At 40.0% G+C, this 27728-nt stretch overlaps 1 protein-coding gene across 3 annotated transcripts in view; it reads left to right on the top strand.

Annotated features, from left to right (window-relative positions):
* grik2 (glutamate receptor, ionotropic, kainate 2) overlaps nt 1–24900 on the top strand; it is a 211281-nt gene extending 186381 nt beyond the window's left edge. For 2 of the 3 annotated variants that reach the window (XM_041043961.1, XM_041043960.1), the window contains exons 15-16: nt 8443–8693; nt 24647–24811. In XM_041043961.1, the coding sequence (XP_040899895.1) occupies nt 8443–8693; nt 24647–24811 (416 nt within the window). Of the gene's footprint in view, nt 1–8442; nt 8694–8987; nt 9016–24646 lie in introns of all 3 variants that reach the window. The other variant, XM_041043959.1, reaches the window with a different exon arrangement.
* Nucleotides 24901–27728: the final 2828 nt, after the last annotated feature.

Raw genomic sequence — 27728 nt, 5'->3', positions numbered from 1 at the left:
TCCTACTCTGCACTGACTGCAGTCTCATGAGGCTCTGCATTATTCCTCATCCTCCCTTTCTCTTTGTCTCTCTCCCTGATGACTATCAATCTTCATTTAGCTTCATTAGGCTGCATTAATCAAACGGGGTAAAGGGGGAAGCGTCTGTGCTGCCTGTCTGCAGGCTGCTGCCCTGTCGGGCTGTTTAGCTTCACCTCGTAAACAGGAAGGATTTCTGTGAAATGGAAAATCTCCAATGCCGTGACCTGGAGTGACATACACCACCCTAACCCTCAACAACCACCCACCACCACCACCACCACTTTCCCCACCTCCCAAGCACACTCTAGAGAAAGAAGGAACATTAGACAGAGTATTCAAACAGAGGGAGGATGCAGCAGGGACATTGATTCTGTGGAAGCTTTGCGTTTAAAAACATTTTCCAGACAGACAGATGGATATTTTTTTCTCCAAACTTACTCAGTATTTCACCTATATTTCTGCAGACAAGAGGCCGAATGGCTGATGACGGGAGAGGCAAACTGAAAGAAGGTCTTATTAATTATAAATGCTGTATTTTATTATATAGGGTGCAAAAACCAGGAAAAGCTGAAAAGACATATGAAGAGTTTTAAGTTGTGAAATTACTGTTTTGTTTTTTTTTTTGGTAGTGTTAGTGTTTGGTAGTCACACCATGAGCCACAGGAATACTACCCCCCCCTGTGAAGATGAGACATTGATGGCGGTGACAGTTTGAAGAGCCTTTATCTTTCATCCTAACATCCTAATGGACGAGATCCAGAGCAGACGATGAGCTCATTGGCTGGAATCCGAAGTGTGACACACTCAGCTGATTCTGATGAAAACTGCGCTCTTACCTGAGCTCTTATCTGGCAGCTTTCTAACAGAACTACACCGCATGTTGTGCCTCACGTGGCTGGTTTGAGCAGGAAGCTGGCGTGTTTTGTCTGATAACTACAGCAAACGGATCACGTGTATCTGCAGTCTTTAGATGGTGTCAGTTGGACAGAAGTCAAATTTACTGATCCAAATACTTAGATCCAAAAAATTAGATTTGTCTTTTAAAGAAAGTAGAACTCATGGTAAGAAGAAATAAATCAAGAGTCTAATAAATCTACAACACAGAATATATAATGCCCAAAAATCCCCAGTATATAATCATTTTAAACACTATAAACACCTTTTTAATTGCTGTTCTTTGTGTTTACATCCAGTCATAACATCCAAAACAAATCTCCTGATGCAGAGCAGAGAGAGCAGGATTGCTCTCGGTAGCCTAGAAAATCACATGTTCCAAGCATCAGCCATTGCAGCACATTTAGATTTCTAAGTTTTTTCTTCACTGAGAGACAATGCATTAGGGATTGGTTTCCCATAACTCTGCTTTGATCTTGCAGATTACATCTAAGTGTCTTATTCTGGATTCATTATGGCACTGTCATTTCTCTCTGCACTCGTCCCTGAATTAGAAGAGTAAATGCCCTTTTTTTTCTCTTGGGCATCTGTGCAGTTTGTTTTTTTTTTCACAGTCCTCTAACTATCAGCCAGCCAGACTCACTAGACTTTCAAGTCCCAGTGAGATTTGATTGATGTCATTTACAGTACACCTCACCTTGTTGTATGGAGCATCCTGTTTACATTCACACGTTAACTGCGTGTCTGTTTTTTTTTTTCCATATGTGGTGACATCTGATGGTGACTAATCAGTGTGAACATCATAATTAAAGACGTTTCCACGAGGAAGGAAATAAGTGGTGAAATCGGAGCATTGTCAACTTTCAATGCGTCTTTTATTTAAACACCTGCATTTGTGTTTGTTTAAAAACTGTGATTTTTTTTTCCACTTGCCTGCAGCAGCATCACCTACATACATCTTTTGTATCTATGGCTCATAAGGTGCCTTTATGTGTTTGTGTTTAATTGCTGTGTGTGGATTTGATGGTCTCCTGCCAGCTAATTCAGTTCGACAGCTTCTTTCATTGTGTCTGCCTTATTTCTGCATTGAAGTAGTAGCCCTTCTCGATGATGGCATGCAGTGAAGACTTAACTGGCCTTCCTGATCACACACACGCATATACACATATGTACATGTGAAGAGACCCCCGAAAAGACTAAATCAACTGCCATCAAAAACAGTGTTGGGTATGGGGGTGTGGGGCAATGAAAACTACACATATGGGCTAATTAATACAATGAAACTTCTGTCCTCCTCTGCATGATTGAAAAACCTTAAACTGAGGACACCTGTGCCTGGGGCGAACTGTTGTCATTAAGCTATTTATGCTGATTTTGTCTGACAGAGTGAAGATTTTTAAGCGAGCTGTAAGAACCCACTGTGGAAGTGAGTCTGAGATTACTGGGAAATTTTGTCCAGGGAGAATTTTTTTTTTTTTTTTTATGAAATTAGACTTGTCCAGACATGCGTCATGTTCCTCAACAGCAACTGTAACACACTGGTTTACATTTAACATGTAAATCAGTGGTTAAACAGACTGTTTTATCTGTGTAGCAGACCTGTGGATCAACTGTGTATGGCACATAGAGGATACACACAACAGCCAAAAACTTTGGCACATGCTTGGAAGCTGCACACACTGCTGTAGTGTTGATCCGTTGCTGGTTGACATGTATACCAGCACGAAGCAGGAGGAGTTCAGTGACCATCTCTTGTGTTTTGGACTTTAACACTGTATACAGAGGCTTTTGGAGGCATTTGATGACTGGTCATTAAAATTATTTTCCATGTAGTAGGTTGATGATGGGTTGTGTGGGTGGGTTGTGCTCTAATTTCAGCATCAGTCCACAGTTGAGGATGTAAGCGTGGGTGTCCGGGGTGTCCATGCTGCCTGTGAGGGTCGCACCGATGAGCCATTAGCAGAAGGATGGGATACACTCTTTCACTTTGAATGAGGAGACAATATTCCCTCTGACTGAGGCATCTATCAATTCCCTGTTTTATAGTCACAAAATCCTCTGACAGAATAAACAACAAATAAACAAACAGCTGTCTGATGTGACAGCAAAAACAAAATAATAATAATAAAATTCACAGAAGGGATGTGTGTCGTAGCTCATCATGAGCTCCTATGAGAGGAAAACTGGGAAAATAAAGAAAGTCCTCAAACCATCCTCAGATCTTCTCTACAAGCTGCAGTCCCCAGCAATGTCAGTGACTTCCCTGAGTCAGATGCTGAATATAGCGTATGTTTAGTACATTTAAGACCAAGCAGTGAGTCACACTGTGTAGCAGCTATGCACCAAATCAGAGAAATGCAACAGCACAGTAACAGTCAGTGTACAAACAGCACAGTCAGATACAGTAAGACACAAAATCACAGTGACAGACTGTCAGTAAAACTATAGTGGCATCAGAAAGTAGTCAGACCCCTCACTTGTTTTAAATCTCCTGTTTACAACCCTGCAACAAGCTGTTCTGTGTCACTCCAAATTATGGTCAGACTCCTCAGCAATCCTCTTTGCTTTAATGAGCCCTGAGATGTGTCTAGAACCTGACTGGAGTCCACCTCTTGCAAATTGGGTCACAGTGGAGAAAGGCACACACAAGTGTAGATTAAAAAATTATGATAAAACTGAGGTGAGGCATAGATCAAGGCAAGGCTACGAAACCAGTTCTGAAGCTCTGAGTGTTCCCAGGAGCACTGGGGTCTCATTAATTGTGAAACTCTTCCTAGAGTTGACTGTCCAGCTAAAGCGAAACTGATAAAGAAGGGTTGGGAATATGGAGGTGACCAAGAACCCAGAGGCCACTCTAACAGAGCTTCAGAGAAGCCCTCTGCATCAGTCTTTATGGTAGAGTGGCTAGATGGATGGAAAATAAAAGCCACTTTGAGTAAAAGGCATTAGACGGCCTGCTTGGACTTTGCCAAAGAGCATTTGAGGACAAAGATTCTCAGGTCTAATGAGACAAAACTTGAACCCTTTGAGCAGAACTCTAAACACTAAGTCTGACAATAGCTAACAATAAAAATGAATGAAAAAATAAAATAAAATAAAGAAAAACAAAATCGAAAACCAAAACCCACTGTTGTTTTAATTGTTTCAAATTGTGTTAAAATTCCTGTGATAATAGAATTTACAAAATAGGTCATTAGAATTAGTATTCTATATTTTCTCTATAAAAATACAGATAGATCAGACAGATCAAAACAGTTACAAAGTGCTTTACTGTAAAATCAAGGATTAAAAATAACGAATCAAAAACATGAATCTTAAACAAGATGAATAAATAAAACAACAAATATCATCAGTTAAGAAAAAGTTAAAAGTGAGTTTGAAGAAGAGATTTATAAGAGGATATTTATTTTGTCTGTCTTAGGTCCTCAGGCAGGTAGTGACACAGGCAGTTAGGACTCATAGGGAGTTAGCAGATCACAGATGCTCATGGGGCCTGACCATTCAAGCCTTTAAAAACAAGCAGTAAAATCTTGAAATCAATTCTAAAACTCACAGGTAACAAGTAAAGGGCAGCAGTGATTGGTGTGACGTGGTCGCTTCTCTTAGAACGTGTTAAAAGCCTGGCTATCAGCTGTAGTCTCTGGATGTTTCACCTGCTGATACCAGAATAAAAGGCGTTCCCGTTGTCAGGTCTGGAGGAGATAAAAGCATGGATGACCTTTTCTGGATCTGCAGATGAAAGGAATGACTTAACCTCGGGTTAAATATTTCAGTTGTACGAAGCAGAATTTTACAGCTTTAGTCACCTGACTGTCAAAGGACAACTCAGAGTCGAGAACAGTAACCAGATTGCAGGCCTGTTTTTCGACGTAATTTGATAAAACACTGTTCTGAGACTGTTCATGCTGCTAGCTCTGGGTCCAGGTAGTGTAATTATAGTTATGATTTGGAATCATTCAACTGCAGGACATTATTGGACATCCAGTACTTAATTTCATCAAGGCTGGACATAATAGATGACACATCGGTGGTGCCAGGCTTTATCGGAACATACAGTTGAGTATTGTCCACATAGCAGTTGAAATCAATATTATGTCAACACATGATTTGTCCCTGGGCTAGCGTGTAGATAGTAAATAAAAGGGGACTGAGAATAGACCACTGAGACATCAGAGACAACAGAGAAGGATCTGTTAGACATAAGATGAGCCACTCCAGAGCCACAACACTGATGCCAGCATAGTTTTTCATATGGCTCATTAGGACATTGTGGTCCAGGACTGCATCAGTGGCAAGCATGACTGATCTTGACCAGTGCTATGCAGAGAGTGAAAGGTAGACTGAAAATTTCAGAGATGAGTCTAGAATGAGTCAAAACAGAAGAATCCAGAGCAGGCTTATCTGGATCTGAGTATGAAGGCTGTGGTTAGTTTCACAGTCAAGACCGGGCTCACAATGCCATCTGGCTCTGGAAGATCTGATGGTTTGCAGCGTATTTTATAACTCTAACATAAAACCCATTTACAAAGGATACACTGTTGCTCAGTCAGTCAGGAGGCATCAGATCGCTCACCCATTTCACGCTCATGTGAATGTGGGTTACAACACTTGCCAAAAAACGGTCTCGACTGTGCGACACAGTGCTCATTTTCATCCCGCCCATGACATCACAGCTGAGGTCTTTCCATTTGTTTTGATCAGGCAGAGCGGGCCCGGTTTCAAGGCTGCCGGCCTGTTCCTTTTTTTTTTTTTTTTTTTTTTTTTTTTAAGCAAGTGATTTATCTGACACACGTTGGCTTGTTGTTCCACTCCGGAGCTGAAGGGAAGGTATCCACTGTAGATGACAATGAATAACAAGGACCGGAGCGCAATTCACATTCACCATCACCATGGTGATCGATGCTTTTGAAACACGCTGGGCGGCTCGCTCTGAAATAAAGAGTCAGATACCAGAAGCCCTTGGGCAGAGATGAAGGACAGAAGAGATGTTAAAGAGTGTGAACATGGCCTTGTGACTGCAGCCTCACCACCGCAAGGCCGAGGGCTGTAGCTCAAAGCTCCACTCCAGCAGGGGAGCACAGTTTATTATTGTCACTTTTTTTTTTTTTTAAGTCTTTTGATCCCACTAAATAATACTGTTGCTAATATGGCTCTGCATACTAACTAGTAATCACAGAGACTGCTACTTCACCGCAGCTACCCAATGATAATGTTTTCTAATCTAAACATGTTTTTCCCCCCTGTGCTCCAGGGAGAGTTCATTCTAAGTGTTTGTGATAATAGGTGTTATTAGTTTTTTTTTTGTTTGTTTGTTTGTTTTTTTTTTTTTTTTAAAGTCAAGCTGCATTAACGTCCTGATTGCAGTATATATGTCGCTGTACCACAGGGACGTTTGGGGAATGGGAGTCTGGCAGGATACCGTTTTTTTTTTTTGGTGGTAGGGGGGTTGGTTTGTTTTTTTTTTACACTTCAGGATTAATCAGGGATCTCAACATGTGACTGGTTTTGATCTGCAGAGGAGCAGGGGAAGGTGCTGGAGTGCTTTATCTGAGAGGAGAAGGGGAGGATTAGAGGTGCAGGGGTTGTTGTTGTTGGGAAAACTGAAAAAGAGTGGAGAATTCACTGGGTGCTCGGCGAACACCTCACTCGAGCAGAAGGGAACATTTCGAGGCTTGCTTTGGGGACGTTAACTTATTAACCCAGGGAAACAGCTCACAGTGAAAGCATTAGCACAGATTAAGCATGGCAACTGGTTTTAATTAGACAGCCATACAGGTAGAATGAGTGGAACCATGAGCCCCATAGATGTAGTTTAGCTTTATTAGTTTAGTGTTGTTGGGCCCACGGGGACAATGAAATGGTAATGCTAGACATTAGCATTAATATTTTACAATGTTAAACGTGTACATTGAAATAAAGTGAAATGTAGACTGGAATTTACTGAACAGTCACTGAAGTATAATGAGGTTTTTGATTGAAATACACCAATACACAGAAAAAAAAAAGACTAGGAGGCAGGATCACAGAACAGGCTTTAAAATAACAGCATGCAACAAATAAGCATTGATTTATCACAGGAGAAAAACAAGAAATTCAACATAACTAAACTAATGATAAAAGAAAGATGCTGAAACAAGCTGTGGCAACATGCTCACTATGATCATGTTAACATGCTGATGTTTAGCAGGTAATCCATACCATGGTCACTGCTAAGGTTTAACATCTGCTAATTAGCACTAAACACACAGTTTAGCAGAGGTTGATTGAAAATGTAAATTCATAGTAATTATCACCATTAACTAAATTGTCCCTACTAAATTGCCTGCATGTGAATGTGTTTGTCTCTGTACAGCCGCCGTCCAGCGTGTGCCCCTGCCTCTCGCCGAGTTCATTCTGGGTTTGGATCTAAGGAACTCTGAGTGTCTGAAGGGAGAACCCTATTGATTTTGCTTCACTGTCACATCTGTCTTGTAAAATGTTGACTTAAAATCTACAGCAAAATTAATCACAAATTTAAGAAGACACTGCTGGTAAATATTGGACATATGAAGCTAAATGCCAATTAGCAGCATTTGCCAGCCATTAGAGGTCTGGTTATCAGAAGCAGTATGTAAATGGCAGGCATTCTGGGCCCTTGTTGTGGTCATGGTAATAACAATAAATCTGGTTAAGATTGTGGAACAGTCTTGGTTTGGTTAGGTTTAGACACAGAAACTACTTGGTTAGGTTTAAGATCATGATTTGGTTTAAAATAAGTGCTTAAAGTTAGAGGACCATCATCAAAAAATATAGAAGCAGTTAAGGTTTGGAACAGTCATGGATAAATGTTTCACATGGGAAGCTCTTAGTCGTAACAAGCTGCTTGCACAAATGACCTATGAGGTCAGTCTCAAACTGTAATGGCAATCCAACACAAGCTAAGCTAAGTAACTGGAAAATCTACTCTGCGATACTTATATTGTGTTCAACATATTTTACACTACACTTTTTTACATTTTTCATTTAGTTTAGTTTGTATGTATTGTTACTATGATTATAGGTAAATCATTTAATCTTTATATGAACTGCTATTTCTTAACTAATCCCCTGAAGAAGAATTAACAAGATCATTTTAACCTGATAACAACACTTTAGCCTGGATTAGTTAATCAGCCACAGCTGAAAAAACAAGGGCCTGACCGCTGAAAATGTGCGAATCATGTGACTTACAGTATATTCAACAAGCTGTTGATATATTCATGACCCAATGGCATCTACTGTGCAGTAGTTTGAAGTTAATATGGAATGAATACAGGTACTTAATTTCTGTATCTAAGTACATACAGTGTTATGAACAGCATCTTTGACCAAGTAATCAGCATTCTCTCTACACCACACTGATTTTAAGATTTAAGATGATACTCAAACTGATCATCAAAGTCAGTGTTTCCAATAAAGGAGACGATCTGTGTCCTCCATTTGCAAATAAGGTAAAGGATTCAGTCATATTGGTTGCTCACGCTGACCTTGTGTCTTTTGGTCCTTCAGGCTCTCCGTACAGAGATAAGATCACTATTGCCATCCTGCAGCTTCAGGAGGAAGGGAAGCTGCACATGATGAAGGAGAAGTGGTGGAGAGGAAACGGCTGCCCGGAGGAGGAAAGCAAGGAGGCCAGCGCCCTCGGGGTACAGAACATCGGAGGGATCTTCATCGTCCTAGCCGCTGGACTTGTCCTCTCTGTGTTTGTGGCCGTGGGAGAGTTCCTCTACAAGTCCAAACAGAATGCACAACTTGAAAAGGTAAGAAGCACGCCTGATATTCATCTCTGCTTCCTTATTTAAAACAATGATAGCAGAATTTCTTACCTTAACCACATGTGCCATGAAAGGCAGTCTCATGGCAAAGACAAATAAATCTATAACTGTTAACAAAATGAAACAAAATGTATGCCAAATACATTTTATTTTTCTAATTATAATATATAATTTAAAGAGATCATCTGTTTGCCAATTTGTGGAAACTCACACTATAATGACAGTGCTGTGTCATATGCAGTAAGATAAGGGTTGGTTTCTTTGCATTTATTCACATAGGCCCAATGGCGACAACGAGATAAGAAACGTGAGGAATTCTGCTGTCACCATGGATCCAAGCTAGACTTTAACCACCATCTCAAATGACCTCAAGTGAAACTCCAGAAACTTTTTTTTTCTATTGTAATCTAACATGATCTAAAACTTCCCCCAAAAAAAAACTACTGAATTGTGTTTTTCTTTGTGACACTCCTGAGGGAATGGGGACATGTCTGGAGTTTTGGTAGTAACATAGAGTTGGCTCACAGACACCTGTACTGCGAATGTTTTGCTCTGCTGCATGACCCACGTCTTCAGCAGCCACATCCACTAACACACTCCTCCCCACTCCTGCTATCCATTTTCCACTCTGCAAACCGCCATCCTGCCTATACTGTAACTACTCTCACCGTTGATGTCTGTGGCATTTTGCTCATACACGGCACGGCAGCTTTTCTAGATCACAAGACTGTGTTGTTTGACTGGAGTTTCCCAGCAAACATTGTGACACTGACTAGTTGCTGATATAATGACCTGCACCATCGGAGAAACACTTAGGGCGATTGTAAATGCATAAAACATGAATGAAACAATGAGATTTCTCCATTATTATATATAAATATCTGGGGTGTGGGTGTTCAGTATCTACTCTTTAAAGCCCAATCCTGTCATGAATCCTCTGTTTCATTTGTCATGTTCAAAAACCAAGGCTCTATCTCTCTCAGTGCATTAAATGGAATATGTTAAGACTCATTCAGCTGCCAAACATATCGAAATTGCTTTACTAATTTTAACCGAAATCTACTTTAGACTAGATGAGGCTGTAACTGTATAAACATGGGTTAGAATACGTAAGTACTTCCTGTTAAATAATTCTGTATATAATAGTTTGTATTATATATGTAACATTATAAATGTATCTGTATTTATTTCACAGTCACAGGTTTGTACAATGAAGGATATATTTACTTGGACATTTTTTTATAACTACATGTGTTTGCATAAGCAGACAAAATGGCAATGAATTATTATTTACATGCGACTGTCTACTGCAAGATAGATGCTAGCATTACAGCATTATATGGTTCAGCGTGTAGGTCAATAGCTAACTGCTTCCTGGGGAAACTCGAGAGAGGTTTCCTCTAGAAGCCAGTTAGCTTAAAGCTAATACATATAAAATGACCGCATAAGTTGAAAGTGTACATTTGGATTGCAGCTTAAAATAGCTAATAAATAAGCAAGTAAAATATGTAACTCTTATGGTTTTTATCACCATAGAGAGCTGACAGTGAACAGGGAGGTGTGCCCCAAATGCTGTGGACTGAACAGAGCAGCAGCATCCCAAAAGGTACATGTATCATGTCGGATGGCAAAGAAAGAAGAAATTCATATTTTATGTTTTTATAAACATAAAATTAAAAAAAAAAGTTTTGTTTTAATCACTAAACTACATTTTAATAGACTGAAAATTATGAAGATGCCACATACTCAGATAATAACTAAACTGTCAATTTTCACATAGGTATGAGTCTAATGTACACAAGTTATATACAGTATATTACATAATATGTTGCAAACCAGTGTAAATACTGCCCAAAAATGAAATAATGGCCATAGTCATTCATGCATACTAGTTTTGTAAGATCTGGACCTATTTTATTATTTGAAAATTTATTCAAAATATTTTTGAGATCTCTGATTATTTCCTCATGAGGTCACACTGTCATATTCATTAGATTGAGCTTTGAGGGTAAATTACCAAATGAGCAATTATCCAATGCTTTAAGTTACTAGAGACAGCATAAATCCTAACTGAGTCCTCTGCCTGTGCTGTTTTGCCTTAAAACTAATAGGCTCTCATGGGAGGAGTGAAACTATAATTCCACTTTCTGGAGCCACAGTATTTATCCTGGAAGAGTTTCATTGACAGCTTCCTTCACCATTTGATTATATTGATTGCACAGTGACTCAGTGACCCTGTATTGATTCGCCAGGCACCCCTGTTGTGAATTTCTGTTCAGGGAACGCACTCAGAGCACTCAGACACGTTAACACACGCACAGGTGTGAACGCACAAGTATAAGATATAGATACAGGTATAACATAAACACACATACACGCCACCAAAAGTCGAAAGCTGTGCCTGTGAAAAGCTGTGTTGCAAGTACAGCACTGGAATGATAACTGTAGAGGTCAAGGCAGCAAGTGTTAATAAGGTGATTTATTTTGTTACCACAGTTATGTTTACTTGCTAAAATGTGTCCATGACTTGCAGACATACTTCCTCCCAGACAACATTCTATTAGAGCCACAGACTGTACAACAGTATGAGCAAGCAAACATGGCCTGGGCGAAAACAAGAATTTAAAGCAGCAACAAGACAATAATGAGTAGCTGACCAGATACAGTATCAACTCATGGAAAAAGCAGAGACAGATTAAAGTGTCGTGGACAGAATTTATGACTGCATTTGCTATGAAACTGGAGTCAGTGGTGAAAGAAGAATTTTGATCCCAACAGAAAACAACAACAGGTATACACCTGGGTGTACACCATTTGCAAGATCTTCACATTCACCATTGGCATTTGCTGGTGTGTGTTTGCATATAAGATACACATTGCATAGATTAGGAAACTGTTGCAATACAATCCAAGACGTAACAGCAACAAACAAATATCTAACTGAAAATGTTCTACATGTAATGTACCCTTGGTACTGAGTATGCCAGGAGGACTTCAGTCAGTGCTCCACCTTATTATCAAAGGTGTACCTGAGCAATAAGGCTACCAGTCTTCCCAGTCATACATGATTAAACCCTGCCAGCGATGTTGTCTGGGATACATTTTCTGAGGTGATGTACTCCTGGTATTAAGGTTGCGTTATATGAAACCCAAGGGTTGCATAATGTGCTCTTTACAGTCTCATATCCAAGGGTACATTACATGTATGCACATAATATACCACTGGAAATAAGATAATGAGGTGATGTTCTTCCTTATTGTCAATGGCAATATACCCATTGTGCCATTATGTGCCACTGGTAGCCTTATTGCCTGGGGTACATGTGTAGGATCTTGCACCCAGGCAATAAGGGAACCAAAGGTACATTAGATGGTGCTTCAGGCATATTCAACATAAATGGCACCCTTGGGGACACATTACATGCAAACATGATTCTGCATAATGTACTGTTGGCAAAATGACCACCACAGGTATATGATATTGTGCTCCAGGGAAGCATTATGTACGCCTGGTGTAGTCTCATTGCCTCTTGGATAAGATTTGGATTCACAAAACACCACAGGTAGAAAGTATGGGTGACCACTGACATCAACTTTCATATGAGGACTTCTATTGGTATTTCTTCAGGTTGGAGCAGGCAATCATGTTAGCATCAGCGTTCCAAGTTAAAATGTTTACTGGGATTATGTATCAATATTCTCATAAACAGTACATATTTTACCTTCGGGTATAATTTGAGACATCAAACAAGTAATCTACTAGTTCATCTGATTTTTTATTTGATCTATCATGCTTCAAATTCAAACAACCTGTTTCCCAAAACCTTAAAAAGAAGGTCTGCATATGTGTGAGTACATCAGGTTCTAATAGAGAATATATAGTAAGATCAGACATATACACAGTGTGAGGTCAGATAAGATGAAAAGACCCAGGAGGCACCTCACATCACTTTAAAGGTTGGATTGACAATGAAATGCTTGCACTCTTGTTTCATGCACAAATGCCACTACTGTCACGTGTTATGCACTCTGCTATGTGGATATGCCTTTGATTGGAGCACATGAGTGTACAATGATTAACACAATGTCACTTGTTTGCTTGGGAGTGCACTCAACAATTTATGTAGTATTTAAACTAAATAGGATCACTGGGTTAGAGTTTTGAAGGCCGTTTTGAAGCTGCCTATAGCTGATATGTGATGATATTTGCTAACTTCTTTGTTGACTGAAAAAGCTTCTGAAAAAGTATTTGGGGCCATCATTGAGGACCAACCACTGAAACCTAGATTAATTAAATTCTTTGAAGTGGGTTATCAGCTATTTGAGGGAAGTTTAATTTCCGAGTGAGTAGAGTCTCCAGACTCTGATGGTGGTCTGCATCGTCCACAGTCACTTTCACTTTGATGTAGTCCATAACTAAACCTGCAGTTTCCTGCTCATAGTGCCTGGCCAACGGTGCCTACACGTTCAATGATGCACTACAGCTTCTTTGTCAAGACCAGCCCAGCTTGAGGACAGGTTTACCTGGCTCTCAGTGATAAACACAGTAGGCAAATGCAATAGAAATTGCAGAACATAATCTGCTTCCCCATACACGTAACCAGGTAGCCATTACAGATGGGGCAGTAAAAAATTAAAAAAAATGTGCTCAGTGATGTGTTTTATCTGATTGGTTGAATTTAAGGACCACAGATCAGATAATTTGTACAACCATAACTAAACATTGACCAAAATTCTCAAAAGCCTTGTTTTTTAACATCCATTGCTTACAGTCTGAAAATTTCTAAAGCATCGGCACATGACTATGGTATGGTTAAAGTAGAGAAGGATCGTGGTCATGGCAAAACAAGAACACTTTGCTGATGTTAGGGAAAGATCATGACTACAGTGTGCAAATGGCATTAGCTGGTCTGCACCACTCCAACCTCCACATTATTATTACTTCCTGCTTTGCCACACAAAGGACACACTGCTTCCTGCACTGGCACTGAATGTTGGCTGGACATAAATCACGTACATCAGGACTGCCCAACATGAACGTAATTCCACGGATACTGGGTAGCTTCTTATTTATTTATTAGCTGATTCCAGTTGACCAACAACAGTATAACAGCTAAGAAATTACCGTTGCCATGCTGTTCATATACAAATTCAGAACTTCAGATAGACACTTAGTACTGAACATCCCTGGCTGTGGTGGTGAATATTGGACGTAACCTAGGCAACCACAGCTTGGTACAATGATAACAACATAAGCAAGTATTATTGACATTAAAGACATGCAGCTCCTGTTACTAAGTCACAGAATTGGCTAAGTATTCCTTAAAGACAGGGTAATACACACAACTGTTTGGAAAAGATGAAACTCTGGGATATATTGTTGACTTCAGATGATGAATGCATTTAGAAAATGTATCAGAAAACATTTTTATCATAAAGGTATAATGTGCAAAGAAAGAAAAACTTGCATTCCATCTTTTTTAGAACAGTTTTTTTTTCAACAATTCCAGTGAAAAAGGAACCTCAGTCATCATGGTGGCTTGCAGGTCAGACTAGCTGATATGAGATGTGAAAAAAGGCTAGTACTTGAAAACCAATATGTGGGTCTAACCCTAAACCCAGCTTGATATGTATAGTCCAAATATTGGTTTAAAAAAATTAAATATTCACTATAATGTGTAGCTGTTAGATCTCACAGATCGGCGCTAATTAGCATCAGGCTAATCTGTGAAAACGAACCATCTATTTTGTTTCATTGTGAAAATCAACCATATATATTTTTGTTTCATTGCTTCAGGCTTCTGGCATATAGTTGAATACCACCAACTTTTTTTTTCTTTTCTTTTTTTTTTCTTTTTTGAACAATATGGGGTTGTTTTCTCTCCATGACGCTGCCAGTGTCAAGTTGAAAAATGTGGTGCTGAGCATATCTTTGTTGTGTTTCACATGCTTGACAGTGCACACCCTGCAATTTGCATTTTATAATTACTTCTTTTCTTTAACATTAGAAAGGGCCTAGTCATTTATATACTGAGCCACACACCCTCTGATACATTGGAGGAAGTATTAATAGTGTTTTTTTTTTTAAATAGACATGTAGTCAAAAGTATGTGTTTTTGATTACTGCATTTACTAAACAGATTGCAATACCATTAGATGAGAGCACTGTCAGAAAAAAAATACACTTGTTAAGAGGTTTTAATAAAAATATTAATAAACATTTGATAACTTTACAAACTGCAGAGCTCTGTAGGCTTGTCATTTTGATTTATCTGCCGAGACTGTGAGACTTTTCTTTGTTCATTTTCTTTAATTTTGTGTGCGTTCCCTTCACATTATTTCAGTGCATTCCATCATAACTGCTTCACGGCCATTTGTTCAGATCCACAGGCAGAGGTTGCTCTGGGAACTGTTCATACTCGTTTAGCACAAAGACTGGAAACAGCTGTAAATAGTTAGCTCCTATTTAAAGTAATAAGTAAAATAAATAAATAAAATCTGCTTTCCAACGACTCCAGCGCTGTCTGAAGAACTATTTGGGCAGGATTCCAGGTGTAGGTGAGCAGGTGCAATAGCAGAAAGTGGAACTCTAAAAAAAACTCAAAAACATACTTTAAAATTTAGCATGTATGTCTGGATATGACTTAAATAATTTAACACAGTGTAGACTCAGTTTGAACTTAGGGAAACAGTACACAATTGATTTGCAGTCAAGACAAAAGTGACACCTCAGTGCACTTATTATCACTGTAATGTATACTTACAACAAGAACAAAAAAACATTTTATAACTGCTTCTACAACCATAGCGTCTCAGTTTTGAAGGTTTGAACTAAACAAGATACAACATGCTAGGACGACAGCTTTGGAGTTGTTGTAATTGAGTGTTAAGTGGTTCTTTTCTGCTTTAGCTGTTGTGTTGTTGTGTGTGCCAGGCGACTGTAAACATGTCCTGGAACCTGAATTTATGAAATGTATATGATTCAGGTGTAAGATGTTAAACCAGAGGATTTCTCAAAATGTCACTTATAGTGAAGTTTTCATTACCTATGAGTGCATAGAGTAATAGTAATCTCTGCACTCATAATGGCTGCTTCACAGGAACAGCACAGTCAAGGCAAAATTGATAGTGTGTTAGATTTACCCCCACACACACACACACACAAAAGTGTGTGTTACAATGTGCTTCAGAAAAATTATTCTTGCTAATTTAATTGAAATCTTTCAGATTTTGTCTCCACAATTTTCCCACTAAATCACACGCCTCATCGGCTCTCAGTGGAGCATTTCTTTGTCATCTCCATTCTAGTCTGTCAGATCTCCATGATTACCATGGTTGTCCCCCTTCCTCCCTCTCCCCCCCTCTGCTTCCCGTTCCTTTCTCTCCTCTTCTTTCCCTCCCTCCCTCAGCTCCTCCTCCGCTTCCTCCTCCCACTCCTCCTCCTCCCGCTCCTCCTCCTCCTGCTGCTTTTTCCTCTCTTCCTGCCTGCTGCTGAGGCTGCCGCAGACTAAACCTGGCTCTCGGGGTGCAGGGACCACCAGCTGTGTGTGAGGAACCTCCATCTCATCGACACACAGCACACACACACTCACACACACACACACACGTGCACGAATGCATGCATATGGATGCACACTCTCACGCACACGTAGAGATGTCTGTGCTCAATGGAAAAGTCGAATGATTCAGGTGGTTAGTCTCAGTTACATGGCAGTTCTTTTTTTTTTAATTCTGCAAAGATTTTTCTGTGGCAGAGATCCATCTGAGGCAGAAAAAGATTTAGTGGAAGAGCTAAATCTCAGTGGTTGAATTTGTAGCTGTGTCCTACATCAGCCTCCACCTGACATATGTCTTTACAGGCCATTGGGACTGGAGAAATGTAGACTTCTTTTGCCCAAATCTAGAAAACTGTGTCTTTATCGCTAGACACCTGATATGGACATAATTCCCAGCAAACTGGGTTTGCAGTATAACCATTAATTTATATGGTTTACCAGTGACAACTCAGATAACATGAGTGAAACATTCAATGATAAACTGCTGGTACTTTGAAGGCCACATCATCATCCTCTGCATGTGTTCAGACCAACATGGGCCTTGTGTGAAAACGAAAAATGCAGCTTCTTCATGGAGCCAGTCTGTTGACGCTAACTCCAGGCTAATTCAATACATGCAAGCACACAGTCCTGGTAGATGTGACATGTAAAATGTAACATTTACCTTGTAAGAGTCATGGTCACGATAAAAGATAAAATAGTTACCACCAATGCAGCCCCCTGTTTTCTTTTATCACAGGTCTAATCCAGGTCTAAACCCCTGTTAAGTGTCTTTGTCTGAATGATTATTCAGAACTTGTCTCTGAATTTGGACAGCTCACCTTTAAACTTCATAACCAACCCATCGTTATCTAGGCTGCTAGGTAGTTTTTTGAAGCACCTAAAAAAACAGAATAACACATACATGCATTAAATATAACTCTGATCTTTCAGGTCCAAAAAAAAACAAAACATAAGCATGCCAGTCCACCCGTTGCATCACTTGGCTATATTCACACAGCAGATAAATATGATCCTGCTGCTTACGTCCATACTCATGAATTATTTCAGGTTGTTTTCAAAAATCTTCAAGGTCAGGTTTATCCACTGTGACCGTGATCTATTCAAAATAATTGGAATTTGCACTAATTTTTCGTAGAATTTTTTTTTAAAATCTGTCACCCATTGATGATTTTTTTCTTTATTGAAATTCCTTTTGAATTTTTGCATCATCAAACATAATGAGACACCCCTCAGGTAATGATTATTATTCTCTCATGATTGAGGAGAGAGGTGTCAAGAGTTGAAAGAAACCGCAAGCTGATACTGAAGCTTGGGAATCACAAGAATATGCATATAAATTTCATTCATTAATACATATTCACCTCTTAAGAGCTACTGATGATGGACGACAGGTTTATAGAACAGTATGTGTGTCTGAATACACATACAGTTGTATTTAATTATGCTTTCTGCATCTGAAAACTTGTTGAATGACTTGTTGAATTCCTCTTGACGCACATTTCTGTACACACGAGATACGCATGCAAGCGGGCATGAAAAGAGACACAGCATTTAACATGAAGACAACAAACAGAACACAGGTCATCCGCCAAGGAAAACACAGCCTGCACTGCACCAAATGTGGATGGCAGCTCAGAGGAGCCCACAGATTAGACAAACCTTCAAAGCAGCTAATCATTTACTGCCCACTGGGGGCCTGACACGCAGAGTAAATTGAGGCTTATAGCGCAGCCATGCCCCCGTCCCATCTGCATCACAGCTTCACATCTGTTCCTCCTCCTCCATTCAGGCTAAATGGAGCCCATTAGTTCACTCTCACAGGTGAGGACACCCTTTATATGTTGGACTTAGAGAAAGCTGAGTAGACCAAAATGGTTTTCCTTTTCAACTCAGGCCTATTCCAGATTAATATGTACTTGCTAAACATCTATACCATAAATCATCTTCTTCTGATTACTTTTGGATTACTGCATCTATAAAATGCACATAGAATGAGATTAAACCAATAATACTCCCCTGGAAATGCCTTCATGATATACAGTTTTATTAACCATTATTCATCTGTACAGTCGGGCCTGTGTAAATAATCGCGTGGACTAAATGCAGCTTTTTCCTTTTGACGGCAGCTCACAGCGTCAGATATACGACGTTTCTATTCTCCTCAGGCTGGGCAGGCCCTTCCTCTGAGCTATCTCACGGTGACATGCGGCGAAACAGCCTCGGCTGATTGTCGAGCGTCATAAAAACTCTGTAATCCAATGACCACAAGCAGCCTCCATCAATCCAACATGCCACCAGCAGGCAGCCATGATGGCAAATGTGTCCCCCCTGTGTGCGAGCAGAATGGACCCAGCGTTCCCCGAGGCCTGGAGCTATATGGCTGTGACTGGTGAAAGCACTGCCATGCCATTTAATTTTTACAAGGGGGGGAAATCAATAGCTTTGAAAAGCCTCTTTCAGAGTGGCTTAGACAATCAGCAGGTTTACTGTAAGAAATAGATGTGAAAAAATATAGATTTGTAGACATTTTACATGTTTGCTGCAGGTGCAGCGTAGAGCAGAATTAGCACTGTGCACTGTGAACAGAAGTGGTAGTTTAATACGATCCACATTCTTGAAAACCGTCAGTCTAAATGGAGGAGCTATACATAGCATTTTAACATCAACAAATTATGTGTCATGTAAACACGGTGGTGCAGTGGTTAGCACTGTCGCCTCACAGCAAGAGGGTTCCAGGTTCGAACCCCGGTCTGGACCCTTCTGTGTGGAGTTTGCATGTTCTCCCTGTACCTGCGTGGGTTCTCTCCGGGTACTCGGGCTTCCTCCCACAATACCAAAAACATGCATGGGGTAGGTTAATTGGCTACTCTAAATTGCCCGTAGGTGTGCGTGTGTGGTTGTCTTTCTTTGCGTGTCAGCCCTGCAATTGACTGGCGACCAGTCCAGGGTGTACCCCGCCTCTTGCCCATAGGCAGCTGGGACAGGCTCCAGTTCCCCTGCGACCCTGACAGAGGATTAAGCGGTAGAAAATTAATGAATGAATGAATGTGTCATGTAAACAGAGGAATAGCATCTGTCTCTGCTGCTTTTCAGCCTCTCTTTGCACATTGTTTTGATTCAAACGTGCTGGGATTCGAACGTGTATACTATCTGCCCAATTACAAAACTGACACGATAACGACTGCGTGAATGCTTGTGTTGCTCTACTCAAAACTCACCAAACTACCATCTGTTAATGCAGCTTTAACTGTGATTTTATGCAACACATTGTGGAAAGAGAACAAGTCATGGTAAACATGTTGTAACTGGTATCTTCTATGTCCATTGTGGTTTCCATTTCTATCATAGTCTGGGTAAACATTCAGAGGAGTGTGTGCATTCATTTCATTTTTAAATGCTACAAATCCTAAAACCCAAACCGTGGACTGAACAAAGGTTCAGGGCATATAAATGAGAAGCGTAGGAAGAAGAAATCCTCTAATAGGTGGATAGTTTAAGGCAGTAATGACTTCTCTAATGTGCTGCAACAAGATAATCGCAAAATTCACCAAAACACAGTCATTCTACTTGAAATGTTTGATATTGAAATGTCTTTTTCATTTTGTGTTCACCCCAAAGTAATAATTATTGGTGTCACTTTGTAGAATGACCATAGTATAAATACATGATAATTAATGCTTGTCAAAAATCAGCAGCTTGGTGAAGTTTATCAGATTTTTATAAATTAGCAGCTGAATAATGTTCAAACAGTTGAAATGTAGTATAACAAAGTTACAGACTACTTGCACCTGATTGATTGCAGGTGATGACACGGTGCAGCCAATTAGTGTGAGAAAGTTGAGTCTGAAATGCTGTTACTTGTCTCCGAATCCAATTGGTATCGATTTTTTTTCTTTTCTTTTTTTTTTTGTTCTTTGACGTTGAAATGCTATTATAGCTGAATCAATATCATTTGACATTACAAAAGTTTTTGGCCACTCTCTGTGGCATTTCCGTCTTTGCTTGTCCGTGAATGGGATTGTCAGTGGTCACAAGGCAATATTAATTAGCAAGCACAGGGGCTGGCCCTTTAGGTAAGTGCCTGAATCTGCCTCATAATGATTATAATGCACGTTTGAGAGCCTCACACCCAGTCACTTTTGCTGTGTTCTCCCCTTTCCCTTTTGCATGTACTGTAAATATAATAAGGATAAGTGTACACTGGGCCACAGTGGTCACTTTGTTTATCTCATTAGCTTGGAGCACAGAACACAATGGCTTGTAGTGTCTCCAGGAGCAGGACTGGTCCGGTCCCCACCTGCTGGTGTTGTTTCACACAGTATTTGCAGATGCCACAGTAGCTTATGAGACAAGAGGAGAGAATGTGAAGAAGCGACAGTCTAATTGGGAAGCAGCAACAGCAGACTCCGGTCTGAGGAGATACAATGTGCAGCGATAAGTGATGATGTTCTGATGGGCCTGTAAAACCCACCGTGCTCACAGAGATTGCGTTTAAGCACATGTGGAAATGCCTACAGTGCTGCATGAGCTAGCATCTTGTGCTTCTGAGTGGGTGTTTATGTGAATCACATCATTCATCTGCTTTATTTCTAACTCACTAATGATCCAGACCATTTCCTCTGACCATCAGCCAGGTAAGACCCGGTTGCCTGAACCCTTTTTTTCAGGTCATTGTGGCTCTTTCTGTTCATTCTATTCCTCCCTGTAATATTTACAACGGATTTTTTACCAAGTAGCGCAAAATATGTCCATATCTGGTGGAGTGCACCTGTTTGTATTTAAGAGCAGCACTGCAAACTAAGCTCCACTAACTTTAACTCCAAACTACTCCAGTTTCCTTAAGTCATGTTGCGTGTTGTCATTACATAATTTTTTTGCCATTAATCGTAACCACAACGGTGTTAAATGACACATGAAACCCTTAAAATGCTTCCCATGAGGTCACCTTTACGGTGAGAAACACTGCATTTCCTATGACGTCTTCAAAATAAAAGCCTATTTCTAGGTTTGCCAGAAATGGCATGCCGCAGCGAGAATTCTCAGGTTGACCCCGGATGACGCTGCTACCAGTGGCATGGCTCTGCGCACCTATCCTCCTGCTGTAATCAGGGCTTGGCATGGCATAGCAAATGCAGACTGACCCGGGCTAATGTTCAGCTAGTTATCTTTTCACTGAAAACTTTTTAAAAAGGGACATTTGGAAAGAAATACTTTGTCTGAAGAATCTTAATCTGTGTGGTTATGCTTTGTTTTGTTGATTTCCCATCTTGCTGAAGTACAGTGGCGAGGAATATTAACTATTTCAGTGATCCAGCAACTGCAGTCTGTTATTCAGCCCTGATGCAAGTGAGAATGTTTTTCCACTGACAGCTGTTGGGTGCAATTCACTTCCCTGATGAACAAAAAAATAATAGCATGAGGGTCGGCTAATTTAAAAACCTACAAGAGGCAAGTGGAGGCCTGTTTATAGCCAGAGATTAATTTGACTGTGGATAAATTCTGAACATATTATTCATGCTCATTTGAGACTATTGCACACAGAATAATTTAGGTGCATGAACTGCTGTCCCCTTTATGTAGCAATGTCAGGAGAGAACACAATCCACAGTTACAATTTAAGAACTGATATTTCCTTTTTTTTTTTTTTTAAATAAAAGGACTGTAACCATTATGTTTCCCTAAACCTGATGAAGCATTCAAGCTGCCTAACCTTAACTGTACCCTCAACACATCTATGCTGTAGAAAGAAAAAATGTGAGCGGTGGATGCTAAGCAATGTTGAAGCAGCCACACTGTCAGGATTTGCAAACACAAAAGGTTTCGCAAAACACCGGCAAACAAAAGCAAAGTAAAATATAACACTGACAGGAACAAAACCTTTTCAATTCATGTCATTATTAGACAGATGGCAGCAGAGAAACGACAGGAAAATAGCGGTAGAGAGAAAAATGGAGAGTGGCATGTAAAGAAGTAACATCCCTTGTTGGATGGTGAAGTCCATGGTTGGTGCCTTAACCTCTATACCCTTAAGGATGGCCCATGATTAGCATTTTTATGCTTATGTATTGGAAAATCAAATCTTTTGGCTAAGCTTAAGTAAATATCAAATTAATCAGAGCCATGATCCTTAATCTTAACCAAACTGTTTCAGAGGCCAACCTAAGCATGACCCTAACCACAAGCAGGACTCAATATGTGGACACAAATCAGCATATGTGATGTCCTGCTTGTTGCACATCCAAAGCACCTACCTCCACCACCTTCCTGTGGCTTATTTTTAGGAAACCAGGTCGCCAGAGATTATTTGAAAGGCTGCATCCATAGACAATCACAAAATCCTTGACAGTAAAACATTTTGAAAATGTGTCTCATGTTTCAACAGTATGTTTTGAGGGGAGAATTTAGCCTTAAATGTTTGCACGTCACAGCCGTAGCATTCTTTTTGAGGATCGGTTTCCCTTTAATGGGTCACATGGCAATTGGGTACATTTAATCATTCAATTATGCATGAATCTTTGCATTAATTACATATTCATGTAATTTACATCAGTCAGGCTCTATACAGTGAAACTGTTTGGCATGGTGTCAAAATGTTCAGCTACATGATGATCACAGTGTGTGGATAAACTGCGCTAGGGAATATTTAAATGAAAAACTGTAGAAATCCAGATGTCTGATCAAGTTAAGTTACAAAGTGGGGCTGGAACACGCACACAGCCCACTGGAGATTTAACTTATTTTTCCAAAGGGATTCATCACATACTGCAAGGAGATTTCTCCTCAGTGTACTCACCATTAGAACTGATGCAGGATCCTGTTGGAACTCACCAACCTGTTCTGTTCTAGGCAGCTACATTCACTGCTGCACCTAAAGGTAGCAAAGAGTCAGCAGTCTATCTAAATTAGTATTTAAAAAAACATTAGAGCCTTTGCTTGTCATGAAACAGAGGTACTGGCACTGTAACACAAATTTACAAAACTTGTCTAACCTTAACGAACTACTAATTTTAACATTTATTTTTTTAATCATTTCTTTTACAGTTTTGAAAGGCGTTCTTCAAAAACAATATCCAGTTGATACGGGCATCATATCAGAAATCATTGTATTTTGTCTTTTAATTTGGAGGATTGGTTGAGCTTTGTCTTTTTCTTCCTTCCAAATAGCTAGTGATTTTCTGCTCCATTCAGTAAAGCAAAAGAATAACTCCCAGGAAATCAGCAGTTTCTGAAACACTCAGTCCATCTCTTTTGGCACCAATAATCTTGCCATGGTCAAAGTCACAGCGATCACTCTAACTACCAATTCTGATGTTTGATCCTCCTGACCTGTATTTGATTGATTTCATGGCTGATTGCATAAATGCCAATAAATAAATAATAAAGAAGCAAAATAGATAGATAGATTTTCCTTATAAAGTGCTTGCTGAGCGCAAATACCAAATTTCATGGTAACTCATCTAGTAGTTGTTGAGATAATTCACTGGAGAAGTGAAAACTTTGACCTGTGGTTGGTGCAGGATGAAGAATCAGGGGATCATACTCTTGGGGACCGTGAATGTGTACAAAATTGTGTGGTAGTGGTAATCCATTCAGTAATTGTTGACATATCTCAGTCTGCAACAAGTAAACACTGCCACGGAGCCATGCCACTACTGGGCTGAAAATGTACTAAACATAATCTGGGGTTTTGCAGAACTGTCCAGTCTTGGTGTTTTGTCTGGAAGTTCCTACCCTTCTCTGAGAGTGTAGAAAGGCATTATGGGTAACACTGGCAATTACAAATGACTACAGCTATCCTGGCTACTAATTAGAAAACAAGTTTGAAGAAGAGTCTGTAGCCAAATATTTGTAACTCAAGACAAACTTACTGCTAAACCTTTTTGGACGTTACAGATTTATAACGAACAGATAATGTACAGCACTGTGAGAGTATACAAGTTTGGATACGTGTGAAATGTAGAATATCTTGCAATGCATCAAACACTGTGCACATAAAAAGCCCTGCATGAGCAGCCAGAACCACAAATTCACCACTGATGTATTCAGACACTGAGATGAGTAATTCCATGGCTTTACACTTTACACTCTGCTACACAGCCCATGGACCTGCACCTCCTTCCACCCTACTTCTTTCTCTGTTCCCATCCAGCATTTCTTCCATTCCCAGCCTGCTACACTGCATATTTCACTATATTCCCCTGTGGCAGCTCTGCACCAAACGTGGTGGGTGGTGACTGGGGGAGGCTACAAAACAGGGCTCTCCACTAGGAGAACAGGCATTTGGGGTTTTTTTTTTTGTTTGATTTTTTTTTTACCTACAACATTTGGAGAAGCAGTCTGAAACCATTCTGTTCTCCTTTTTCTATTTCCCCTCTATAGAGGTCCTTCTGCAGTGCCATGGTGGACGAGCTGCGGGTTTCCCTCAAGTGCCAGCGCCGGCTCAAACACAAGCCCCAGCCGCCTGTCATGGTGAAAACGGAGGAGGTCATCAACATGCACACTTTCAACGACCGCAGACTACCAGGGAAAGAGACCATGGCCTAAAATGGGAATCTCAATCACTTTCTCACCCTCTCTCCTGCAGTGAGGAGTTCTGCAGAGACACTGGGGCAAAGGGCAGGGGTAAATGGTAAGGGGCGGGGGGGGGGGGGGGGGGGGGGGGGGGGGGGGGCAGTGGGTTGTAACGGTTGACAGCTGAGTCATTTTAAAGGTAGAGCAGAGGTGCTTGGTTGTATATTGACGAAACGTCATTCTTGTTTCTTTTTAATTAGCTAGGGATAAGAGATTCAACAATATTTCCTGTGGAAATAACTTGAACCTGGGTGAAATTTCAGTGAGTTACCTCATTACTCTTACCACCTTGGCAAGGCGGCAATCTACAGGTGCCAGGATTTTCAAAACCTAGGAGTTGAAGAGATAGTCTGGAAATAAATTTAAATTGGGAAAGAAGAGGTCATTGGGGGAAAACAAAAGAAAAAAAAAGAATTGGACCTATCATCTTTAGCTGCTGCTCAGTCAGTCTTTCACCGCACAGTTTCAAAAAGAGGCTGGTCGAGCAGCCTCACGAGCATCTCAGATTATTATTATGAGTGAACATAGAAATACTAACTGGGGGAATGGGGAGAAAAGTTTGTATAGGATTGTTTTATTTTCAAAAGTTGTGAACTGAGTGACCACAGGGGCTCTCGATTAAATTATAACCCAAAGCCCCGAAGGCGATGGCGACCTCGGCAGCTCCCAAAATGTACAGAGAGGTATTGCTTAGTCACATATGATATTGATCGACATCAGAAATGGATAAACTGTAGCCTATATCATCCATCAGGCAATAAGTGATATCATTTATTTGTGTTTCAGAGTACTAACACTTTGTCTTTAATGTAAGGGGGGTGGGTGGGTGATTTTAAGATTTAAGATTATATGGTAAAATACAAGCAGACCATGCAGGACTAGGGGCAATGTAGTGAGCTGTTGATGTCCATGTATCAGCCAGTAGTCATGTAAAGAGGATTCTGTGGAGGTACACACCCTTAATGTCAATGAGGAGGAACCTTGGAGTGGTGTGGGCGATGCTCACCAAGTCTAAATTCACAGCAATCACACAACACACAAACTCTATTTATTCTAAGTATTTATTGTTTTATTTATGACTCCTTATTTATATCTCTATGGACTGGATTTTCACTACTGCGGTAAATACACCTCAACTCTGTATGGGTATACACAGTTTCTTTCCATTTGCTCAGTGACAAGTCTCCAGTTTCATTTTGTACACCTGTGGCTTTATTTTTCTTTTTTTTTTTGGCAGCAAAGCCCCACATTTACTTGTGCAAATGCAATTTCTATGAAAAAGTGTTTTTGTACGAAGAGAATCAAAATTTTGTAATGATTTTTATCAACACAAAATGCACCACGAGGAGTGTCATCCATGGCAGAGCGGTGGTACTCCACGCCAGTATTTCAGGAGGCTTTCCTAGACACTAGACAAAGCTGACACTCACCCAAACACACAGACACACACATACACACATGAGTGCAGGGTGCACCCATTCTCCATGGAGCAAATTCACACCAATTAGTGCTCTGTTCTCCAAGAGAGAGGCAGAACATTCTGGTAAAGCATCAGTGACATAATGTTGTTTTGGAGAGGAAGAAGAAGAAGAAAAAAAAAAAGAAACTATTTTTATCATGTAAAAGAATCATATTTAAAGAAAGATATTTTTACTTCACATGAAAGAAGAGTAATGACAATACTGGTTAGAGCAACTATATAGTGTACACACACAGGAAGGGAGGAAGACTGCTGATGATGCTTATCATTCTACACCCCTGATTACTGATAGACTGCTAGAATCCAGTGCTGAGCAATCGTGTGTAAATGGTTTTAAAAAGGAAAAAAGATGTATTTAAAAATAATAATAATAAGAACACTTAACTAATTTTGAACTCGTGAAAACAAAAATAGAGTGCACACAGTTTACCCTTTGAAGTTGATGCACAAGTTTAAAGAAAATTTAAAAAAAAGTATTCACAACTTTCATGTCCTCTGTGTCTTTATTGAACAAAACATGACAAGAACAGAGCAGAAATGACAGCGCTTTAAAGTCTTCTGGAGGAGTGGTTATCATTTCTTTTACAGTGTATACAGCAAAAAATGCCCATGTGGCACTTTAATGATGGGATGGAAGCTGGGTCTTAGTTCCACACATACCCATGGCAACCAGGTCTAAAAAATATTTGCTCTCCAGCGTCACTGTGGACTAACAATGGGGCTAATAAACTTTTTTTTTTAATGACAGTATGTGGACTGTTGATTGGGCCCAGGAGGGAAACACAAGAGACTCCAAGGTCATGTAGATCCCTCACAGTTTGGGTCCCCCATTTAGATTACCCAGTGAATAGCAGCATCCCCAATTTGACAAGGGCGTTCCCTAAATACCATGCAACTCCCACGGGTAAATTTAATTACTTTGGCTGATTCTCTGAGCTCCAAATAAGCAAAATAACTGGAAACACCTGTATCGATGTGCAGGTCATAGAATCAACCACTGAAATGTACACAGCTGAGACAAAATATTAACACCAATCACTTGTTGTTGTGGCTGAATGGTGAATATTCATGCCTCTGACATTGAAACAATTCTTGCACGCCCTTGACGGCAAGGGTCATAGGTAGATGGCCTCTGGTGCCAATGAGTGATAAAATGGGGTTATGTGAGTAATAATCCTCAGGCTCCAGCTCACTGACAATATGCAGGCTGATTATTAGGCCAAAGTATGATATATCTTAGTTATGTTCAAAGGTAAATAATAGTAATAATAATAATAATAATAATAATCATGTGACAGCACAACAGTTTATACCGTCACCACTGAATTTGCACACAAACATCAAATTCCATCATTCCACTGTCATCTAACACAGTTAAAGCATCTCTTCAGCTCTGGGAATTGGTCGCTG

Source organism: Toxotes jaculatrix, chromosome 8 (assembly GCF_017976425.1).
Source record: "Toxotes jaculatrix isolate fToxJac2 chromosome 8, fToxJac2.pri, whole genome shotgun sequence".
Taxonomy (NCBI): Eukaryota; Metazoa; Chordata; class Actinopteri; family Toxotidae; genus Toxotes; species Toxotes jaculatrix.
Note: the sequence above shows the minus strand (reverse complement) of the source record. Positions and strands in the feature narration are given on the sequence as shown.